This window comes from Anoplophora glabripennis, unplaced genomic scaffold, assembly GCF_000390285.2.
Source record: "Anoplophora glabripennis isolate ALB-LARVAE unplaced genomic scaffold, Agla_2.0 scaffold572, whole genome shotgun sequence".
Taxonomy (NCBI): Eukaryota; Metazoa; Arthropoda; class Insecta; order Coleoptera; family Cerambycidae; genus Anoplophora; species Anoplophora glabripennis.
The window spans coordinates 278,640-289,307 of record NW_019416660.1 but is presented as its reverse complement, the minus strand read 5'-3'; the positions used below and the strand labels follow the sequence as shown (position 1 = coordinate 289,307).

The 10,668-nt window shown below is 33.4% G+C and overlaps 1 protein-coding gene across 1 annotated transcript in view; it reads left to right on the top strand.

The window, feature by feature from the left end:
- LOC108913212 (60S ribosomal protein L9) overlaps nucleotides 1-2,979 on the top strand; it is an 8,173-nt gene extending 5,194 nt beyond the window's left edge. The window contains exon 3 of the mRNA XM_018718717.1: nucleotides 2,739-2,979. Coding sequence (XP_018574233.1) covers nucleotides 2,739-2,940 — 202 coding nt within the window. The 3' untranslated portion in view covers nucleotides 2,941-2,979. The remainder of the gene's footprint in view (nucleotides 1-2,738) is intronic.
- Nucleotides 2,980-10,668: the final 7,689 nt, after the last annotated feature.

Sequence of the window (10,668 nt, the reverse complement as noted above, 5' to 3'; positions counted from 1 at the left end):
CAAAAAATCAGTCGATAGATCTTTTTAAAACCTACAACTTTCTCATTTAAAATTTTTCAATCCGTGCTATATTTTTTTATTTATTTTAGAAAAACCGTTTTTTTCAACTTTGCGATTTTTTTAAACCATGTTCACCATATTGGATCGAGTTTAAAGAACAAGAAACTCAATTTAAAATTTAATTTTCTATACGGTCATATTTTTTTGTCCAGGTAATAATTTCTGTAAGCATTTCTCTATAATGCTTGGACTAAATGTAATGTAGGTTAAAATCTACCGATAACAGGGTGTCCCAGGGTGTAACGGTGATAATAGAACACCTTAAAATAAGAAAAGTGCTCTTATAAACAGTTCGTAGAATGCTTCATTTTCAAGTTACAGTGTTGAAATTACATCTATTTAAATATCTCTTAAAATATTTGATATAGATTGATAAAACTTGGGGTAAAATTCTGAAACTCTTAGAATGCGGTATCTCCCAGCATCTCTGTGGTTGACACATTTGTCTATCAACTTAGCATTATTGCATTTGTATGTGAAATTTGCTTGAAACATAGAGTTGGATTTTCTAGTATATTTCCCATCTTCTTTAGATAGAAAATTGACTTTCAAGATGTCTAGATTGAAATGGAATTTACATCATATATGAAATTCATGTGATTCAATATTTTTACAGCATTTGTACCCTTGTAGTAATTTTTTGTAAATGTACCATGATGTTAAACGCCTCACTTGTTTAGTGTTAACAAGGTACATGGTATTATAAGCTGTTGACTTCCTCATCTAATTCTTGCTGGAGCTGGCAAATACGTCTTTAAGTTAGTTAAATTATTTAAATTATTACTGTATTAATTTCTTTTAGGTAGCTAAATACACACATTAATATTTTAACTTGCAAATATAATATTGATGTCAAAAACAAAAAGTTATGCAGTCAAAATAGGTATATTTCATAAAAATAATCTTGAAAAAACTAAGCAGTATTTATACCCATAACATTATACAGGATGTTTCATTTTAATCGACCACCCCGAATTAGGTAATCCAAACCACGTGACAAAATTGGAATTCAATATGGCGTCGAGGGCAAACATTTGTTTGATTCATATAAACTTATGTGTGTTTTGTTAAGAGTTTGCGTTTTTGTTGGTTTGGCTTTGTTTTTTTGAACTTTGACTGTATAACGAGTGTTTCGTGGATTGTAGTTAGGTGTCTTTGTTATTGTCAATCAATATACAGAGTGATTATTTAAAGAAGCTAGTATAAGAATATTAATTAATGTAACGTTGGCATTATAATGAAAAATACATAAATTAAGGAATTGGAATGTATTGATATCATTGTAAAAATTCTTGATAGTAACCTAACAAATTTTTCTTGATTTTAAAAAAATATAATTCCATTCTATTTTTTTTGCATTTTCTAGTAATTTTCTTCTTTTATATATCCATGTTTGGCGCCGTTTTCTCGATAAATCATTTAAATGAGGAAAATATTTAGAAATCACTACGTCAGGTAATCAATGAAAGCTAACTTGGTCTCGATTTCCAGGACTTCCACAACCCACTATTATGCATGTTACCGGCATTAGTAATACATATATTTGAGACACAATTCAATAGAAGACAAGTTGAACACTTCCTTAAATAAAATACATGAATAATTCCTTACAAAAAACTCGGATTAAACGCTTTTAACTAAAAACTTCTGGACTGATTTAATGCATTCTCAATGTAAACATAACTTGTTTGCTATCAGCGTCATATTGCTTAAAAATTTGACAGGTCGTTGGATTGCCTAATAACTTTACAGGACAACCTCCAATTGAAATACTTCCAAGAACAAAAGTTGTAAGGTTTTAAGGGGGCCGTACGATAATGACCTTGGTTTTGACCCAGAGGTGAAACTTAGTGGTCATTTGGCAATCAACTTCAGAATTTCAAATAAAAACCATATTTGTTTTATCCAGAAATGGAGAGCAGGAAATTTAAAGTATATTTGATCTTGGGATTGATCCCTAGGGGCTCTGCAGGTCAAATCAGGTTTCCGACTGAAAGGTTTACATTTTATGGCAAAGGCTGATTAATTTTTGTGATAAATACCGTATAAACTACCGTGATCATGATTTATGGTCTAATTGTAACTCTGATCTTGAGCCCTGCGGTGAACTTTGAGTTTGTTTTTTCTATCCAAAGATGGCAAAAGTGAAAAATATCATGTTCAGTTTAATTTAAAATAGTATATTGTGCAATAAGTGCGGTAAGTTGTCTATTGCCCACGAGAGCAGAGTAAACAACATGCGAAAATATAGGACTTATCCGTCATGAGTAATAAAAATATTTATTGCTAATGACAGTTAATATTAACAGTTTTTAGTCTTTCCCAAGCCATTTCCATTTTCTCCTAATCTGTTTAAAAAAACCTGTTACTTATTTAAAGTAATATAGTATTAAAAAATTAAAAACGTGTAATAATGAATAAATAGAGGAATACAACAGTTAATTATTGTTCTTGTATTCATTAACTAAGTATTCATCCTAGTAATTTGGTTGGCAATTCTATATTTAAATAATAATTACTTAATATTTATACTTGCACGAATAAATGTACTTGAATTTAATATTTTGGTTCTTAATTACAGTATATCTATTTAAAATTAATATTATTTAATTGGAACTAAGCATTTAAAAGAATGAAGATGATAAATACTTTGATTTTAAATGGTAATTTTGTTTTAGAGTAAAGATGGCACCTGGTGTGACTGTTACAAACTCCCAAAAACAAAAGGACGAATTGATTATTGAAGGAAATTCGCTAGAAGACGTTTCAAGATCAGCCGCTCTTATTCAACAATCCACAACTGTAAAAGACAAAGATATTCGTAAATTTTTGGATGGATTGTATGTGTCCGAGAAAACTACGGTTGTACAAGATGAATAACTTGTATTTATATATAAAAATAAATTTAAAATAAGTTTTCATTTGGTTTCATTTCAATAAAGTGATCTATCAGTCCGTTTAGAATAATCAAATATTTGAAAAGCTAAAGTTTTTTTTTATAAAATTAATATTGTGATTCCCACCTAGTGGGAAAAAAAATTAGAGGAAAATAAAAAATAATGCAACTTTGCTTTTTACACCCTTTTTCCCAGTGTGTAGAAGTCATAGTATGTTGAAGTTAAAAAAAATATTTGTTTAAATATCTTGATTACACAGGCACACAAAAAAAATGTCAAGACCCAGAGGGTAGACCCCCTACCCCTCCGTTTTTGGGGTCGCTGAGACCGAATATGACCATTAAAAAAAATTTAACTAACCATTTCCCCTTTACTACCCTGATATACCCCCTTCTGTGAGTTGAAATGTCAATTCTCATACAAAGTCGAGTAGGGTGTGTATTCCTATGTTTTCTGGGCCACTAAGAATGAAGAATACTACCAAAAATTAATTAGACACCCTTGTTACCCTTAGCATCACTTTACCACCCCCATACACCCCTTTATGGGGGTTGAAGTGTCAATTTTCATACAAACTCTAGTGGGTTGTGTATGCTTACATTTTCTAGGCTGCTGAAAACGAAGAACTACCGAAAATAAATCCAACCCCCTCGTCAACCCTCAGCACCCTTTGCCACCCACATTTGTTTTCAGCAGCCTAGAAAATGTAGGCATATACAACCCACTCGACTTTGTATGAAAATTGACGCTTCAACCCCCATAAAGGGGTGTATGGGGGTGGTAAAGTGACACTAGTGGGTAACGAGGGGGTCTTATTCATTTTTGGTAGACTTCTTTCTTAGTGGCCCAGAAAACATAGGAATACTCACCCTACTCGACTTTGTATGAGAATTGACATTTCAACTCCCAGAAGGGGGCGTATGAGGGTGGTAATGGGGAAATGGCTAGTTAAATTTTTTTAATTGTCATATTCGGTTTCAGCGACCCCAAAAACGGAGGAATAGGGGGGTCTACCGCCTCTGGGTCTTGATATATTTTTTTGTGTGCCTGTTATGTTTGTGGTTAAATAACACAGCCCCCCCCCAAAAAAAAAGTTATGTGCCAGAGACATGAGTAAAGATTTTGTTTATTCATTCATGCTGAATCCGCGGCCCAGAAATTGATTTACCAGCACATTTTTTATTAAAATAGGGTGAAATATTGAGGATAGGGTAAAGTTTTATTATGAAATGCAACAATTTGTAAATAAACTTGCGTGCATAGAAATCGGCCACTGCAAACTTTTGACTTTAATTATATATTTTTCTTTAACTATTCATCAGATTAAAAAAAGAAATATTCTGTTTGAAAGACAATTTAATATGCTTTAATATAAGCTTAAATTTATTATAATTTATTTTCGTTCCCTAGTTTTAACAAATGAAATTAATATAATGCATGAAACAAATTAACTTTTTTTTATTACTAAAGGAAATTTGGTTATTGACAACTATATAAATTAACACTTAATTTTTAATAATGGGTTTGACCCTCCTCTTGCCCTAATAACATCTCTCATACGATTAAGCATAGATCTTATCAAGTTCGCTATTGTTTCTTGTGGGATATTATAGCACTTCTTATACTTCATCAATAAGTTCTGGGATCGAGGTTGGGGCATGAAGTCTAGTTCGAATTCTTCGTTTTAGCTCATCCCATAAATGTTCAATTGGTTTTAGGTCGGGACTGCAAGCAGGCCACTACACAACCCGAAAACCGACTTCTGATATTTCGCACGATTCTTGCGGTGTGCGGCCTCGCATTGTCATGCATAAAAATAAACTCTTCTCCAATATAGTTGATGTACGGTACCACATGAACTGCTATAAAATCTTCTCAATATACCTAGCACCCGTTAAACCTCCTCTCCCGTGACCACGATCTCCCTTATAGTGATGAAAGCAGGGTCGGTTCGTGCATCCATAGAAATCGCGCCTCACATCAGGCAGCAATAATATACCGCCTCCATAAGCAATTCACTATTCAATGCAAATTTACTGTTTATTGAGGTGGGGTGGACAAAGTAACTCCACTCGTAATTTAACTTTGTTTTAGTCTTCAAGAATTAATTTTTCAAAAACTAACATATATTTTAGCAAAAACTCTGGACGAACCGATAGCTCGGAGAAAACCGATATTGAGGTTATTTTTATAACAGATTTGAGACTAATACAAATTAAATATTATTCTACAACTTTTTATTTTTAGCAAAGCAACCCCATCCCACGGTACTCATGTCTCTTGTATTGAACTTTTTTTGTGGGTCTGTGTAATTATTCATTGGTATATACTCGTATGTACCTGTGGTGTCTGGTAAAAATTGAATTGAGGCATATAACATTTGCCGTGAGGGTTGCTTTCGTTGTACAGCAAGAATAAAACGCTCTCTCAACGGTACAAATAAACTATTTTTATTGAAAACTAAGCTTGTGTAGAAAAAGTGATGTTGACGGTTTGAGGGTTTGCTGGAGAGTGCCCTGTGGTTGAAGTCGGTCGTAGATAGCTTGGTAGTCGGTGGCAGAAGTCCCTGGTCCTGGCGCCACTTGCCAGGGTCGTCTTCCGGGAACCCCGTGGTGCGTCCGGCGGCGTTCTTGACGTTGTACTTAAAAATGGGTCACTTGCGAACATGTGTACCCACACACCCCCACTCTTTTTCTGGGCCTTATTAAACCAACGTGGTATAATAAGGCCCTCTTGTGAGCTTGCAGTTTTTCGCATCTTATCTTCTGACTCCTTAAATTAGAAAAAAACATATAAAAGTTTTATTACACATTTCCCTTAATAATAATCAACATGGGCCTTTTAACCCCTGAGGACGTAAGAAGGCTACTCAACAAGTTCAGTTAAGTACTCTCTAAAGAAAACTAGGTAAATCAAACTTCTCTTAAAAAAATTAAAACTTTTCTTTCGATAACAAAAAAATAAATGTGACTACTTTTTCTTTGATTCAAAAAATAAAGCCTAATTCGTTTTTTTTTTAAATTCTTCGACTAAAGCTAACTGAATTGTGTTCTTACAATTAGTTACCTCTATACCACAGTATAGAAAATAGTAAATTAACTCCCCCTCTTTGTGGACCACAACCCCACTGCTCTAAAAGTTAAGTAAAGGGACGCGTGGTCTATGCATAACATCAAGCCCAACCCCTAGTCACCAACAAGCCTAGCCCCTAGACACCAACAAGCCCAGCTTAGCTTTCAGCTTTTGAGGTTCCCCTACTTAAGCGTGGTCTCTGCGCAGTCACTTAAAGCGACATAAAAAATGAAACTAGGGTCAATTTTTTATAAATAGGTTAGATAGATAGTGAATTTACTGTTTTCTATATTGTGCCTATACTTACTTAATTATTAAAATTTTAATTTGACATTAACATTCCATATTTTGAACTCTAATGCTGTAACTAAGAAATTAAAAAATCTTGGGAAAAATAAGAAAATACCTGTTTGTATCTATCAGCAAAAAAACAAAATAGTTTGCAGATATGAGGCGTATTCACAAAGTAAGTGTACTGAGACTGATGCTATGTGATTTTTGTTGGCAACACTGCATTCAAGGCTAAGGTGTTATGAGCAGAACGCGCCCTTATTTGTCTGTTAGTTGAGAACAGTTGTTGTAGTGGCGTGTTGAAATGAGTGCCGCAATTTCGAATCCCGCCAGGTGAACAATTCCTTGATTATATTGCGACTGGAGACGAAACTCTCTCTGTTTGTGTGTGCGTGCGTGCGTTATGAAAAAGGTTTTCTAGCGGCGTGAAGCAATGGGACTAATCGGTGGAGGCTCACAAAGCACATTATTGAGGTTGAACGAGACTACGTCAAATTATAGTATTTGATATACCTTTCTAAATCTTAAATATACTCTGCGCCGTTTCGATTTATAAAAAATTGAGTACTGGAACTTTGCGGATATGCCTCGTATATTAGTCCAGGAAAATTAGACGAAAATAGGGCCGAACCTCGGAATTGCATAAAGAAGGTTCGATTTTGATGGGACAAAGTGAGTTCTCTTCGTAATTGCATGTACATCAAAGTCTACAACGTCTCATGCGGCGCTAATTTGTTTATTTATAAATAATTATTATTAATAAATAATCGTATTTCGGATATTACGTGGGGTGAAAACGGCCAATCTTGATGCGGTAAAGCTCATTCTTCTTCTTATTAGTTGTATTTTAACTGTAAAGGACCCCCACCGATCTTCATTTGTTTATCGGTTTTTATTTGATTGTTATAAACAAATTAGACGTGATATCTGCGGTCGAGAGTAGGATTAGCCGATTTGGACGGGATGAACGTGGTTTTATATAGAAAGTTCAAGACCCTAATGCAGGAAGTGAATTCTCAAAAAGCTGAAGACCATATAGAACATGAATCATTATGAATAATTGTTATCCACTTCTCTTTGATTAAAATTTATCCATTCTAAGTCTTAGTTACAGATTGCACGTGTAATTTTTTTATAATGATTAATTAGTAAAAAGAAACAAATGAAGATCATTCGGACCTTAACGGTTTTGGAATATCCCGGATGATGATCAAAGTGACTTATTCCATAAAAATCAGACTTTTCTCGTCCAGCTCACAGATAACAGCCCGAATTTGTATATACTAATTCATTGAAGATCAATGAACAAATGAAAATCAGTCTGCCCTTAGTGGTTCTGGATCACCTTGTAATCCAAGTACGAGAAGAGCGTCGATTACCGCGTGAAAATCCCCCTCTCCCAGTTCGATTGCCTAATTTGCTCTTAATGATCGAATAAAAATCAATAAACAAATGAAGATCGGTGTGAGTCTCCCAAAGTTAAGGTACAACTAATCAGAAGAAGAATGGGCTCTACCGCATCAAAATTGGCCTTTTCCAACCCACGTAATATCTGAAATACGCTAATTTGTTAATAATAATTGATTATTAATAAATAAACAAATTAGCGCCGCATGAGACGTTGTAGGCTTTGACCTACATGCAATTACGAAGAGAACGCACTTTGTCTCATCAAAATCGAACCTTTGTTTATCCAATTCAGAGGTGAAATGCTAATTTTCCTGGACTATATACGTGCAACGCTTTTTAAAATCTGAAATAAGAAGTTCATTCATTGGAAATTCACGAACTTATTGAAAATATTAGCAAGTATATTACGCAGTCCAATTTTTTATTGTAATCACTCGGTAAATTTAATTACTTATCAAATAATTTCAAAGGAGCTATAAACAGGGTCGGACATTATATCTTTATATTAGTAACGATAATTCACTAATTGTAAAACATTGTTGAAAAATTTGTGTCAGTCCTATTATAATTTCTTTATGAATTCAAATAAAAAAATCCATCGATTTCTTTGAGTCTCTAAGACCATTATCCAGCGCCGGATTTACGCTTGTGAAGCTTATAGGCAGAAATTTGGTGGGGGACTTAGTAAAGGGATTGAAAAAAACATTATTTTTTATGCGTCTCTTTCAAGATTTTCTGTCGAATTTATTAAATAAATAATCTGTCTTGTTTTCAAAGGAATAATTTACTCATTGCAAAGAAAATATTAAATTTTATTTTCTCTAGGAACAAAAATTTACAAAATAACAAAAATTAGTGAATATTTTTCCCACTAATTTAATTATAAAGTGTAGTGCTTAATAATGAACTTTAGTACTAAAATAATAATAATACTTTTGATTGATTACTTATTGATTAATTAATTGATACTTAAAAAAAGTTTTTATATTTGAATTTAAATTATAATTAATCTACANAAATAATAATAATACTTTTGATTGATTACTTATTGATTAATTAATTGATACTTAAAAAAAGTTTTTATATTTGAATTTAAATTATAATTAATCTACATAATTTGGTAAAATTTTGGTTACAAATTATTTAACACTTATTTTTACATAATTTACAATAATTCTTTTCGAGCTTTCTTGTCAGTAAAATCAGCAGAATTATTTTTTCAAATTGGTGGGGGCCCTTTAAGCTGTGCCTATAGTCTGCCTATGCCAAAATGCGGCGCTGCCATTATCAAAATATGACAACATTAATTTTTACTAGTCGACTGAGATATCGATGATTTCTACCTCGTTTCAACCTTTAATTTTTATTCTAGTGAATTTATTAGAATTTTGCAGGATATTGGATTTTTATACATATTTGAGTTATGAAGCATAATTAATTTCCTTCACAGCATAAAATGCAGTTCAATTATAGGGATATAAAAAAATATTAAAATTCAAATTATTTTCAGTACCTAGGTATTACGTTACAGGATAAACCAAGTTAGAAATCTTTCATCAAAAACTGTGGTTCAATGACTGTTATATCATCAAAAAAAATATTTTGGAAAGTTCTTGAAAAAACTTACCAAATTCAATTTTTGTTGTTACATACCTATGCATAGTGTTGCAGCTAACGCTTGTTTTTGACACTCAATATCTCGGAACTTATGCGCCCTTTTTCAAGTCAAGCGTTTATCCGAGAACTTTTTCTAGTACTTTGATATATTTTCCAGCCCGCAAAACCGCTTCGCGAAAGTAAATTTATACAGGGTGTTTCTAACATAGGGTTCCAAACTTCTGCTGCGTTTATAACTCATTAAAATAAGCCAAAAAGTTCCTATTAACATGTGCTCTAAAACGCACTCTTAGGAAGTTATATGCCCTTAAAAGAGCTCAAACAAAACTGTTTTTTTTTTCAAATAAATTGCAGTTATGAAGGATCCGATCATTTAATAAATAATTTAGGACATAAACTAAGACTACTTAAATTTAGAGTTACACTTACTAATTAAAGAACTAATTACTACTGCAGACAATAGCTAAATGTGAAATAGAAAATAATGGGATTTAAATTAGTAATAATAAGTTAAATTACAAGAACTGCTCGAAGTGACCATCTTGCATTTCGATGCACAATCTAGCTCGACGCTTCAATGAATTGCGAACTCTTTGGAAAATTCTAGATGTTTGCCTTATTTCCATGCACGCGGTTTCAATTTGCTCCCGTAGTTGCTGAATGGTCTCAATTGGAATTTTATAAACCTTTGCCTTAAGTTGACCCCACAAAATGAATGGTCTCAATTGGAATTTTATAAACCTTTGCCTTAAGTTGACCCCACAAAAAATAGTCCAGGGGGTTAAGGTCAGGGGAACGTGGAGGCCAGGGAACAGGACCTGCTCGGCCTATCCATTTTTCTCCATACAACTCATTTAAGTGTTGTCTTACATTAATGTAGGTAATGAGGTGGCGCCCCGTCCTGCATAAACCATATGCTTTGGCGTTCAATTAAAGGGACATCTTTCAAAAGTCCTGGTAAGTCGTTAACTAAGAAATTGTAATCATCCTCACCATTCAATCGATTAGGCAACACAAACGGTCCGATTAGCCGATCGCCTAAAATGACAGCCCAAACGTTGACGGAAAACCGAATCTGATGTCTGGATTGAAATATGCTGTTTGGGTTTTCATCATCCCATTCATGAGCGTTATGAAAATTGACATAACCATCTTTACTGAAGCCCATTCATGAACGTTATGAAAATTGACATAACCATCTTTACTGAAGCTTGCCTCATCCGTAAACAAAATAAGAGATGCAAAATTCGGAATCCGCCTCGATTTTCGCAAAAACCATTGGCAGAACTGCCGACGTGGTTTGTAGTCATTCGGATTTAAA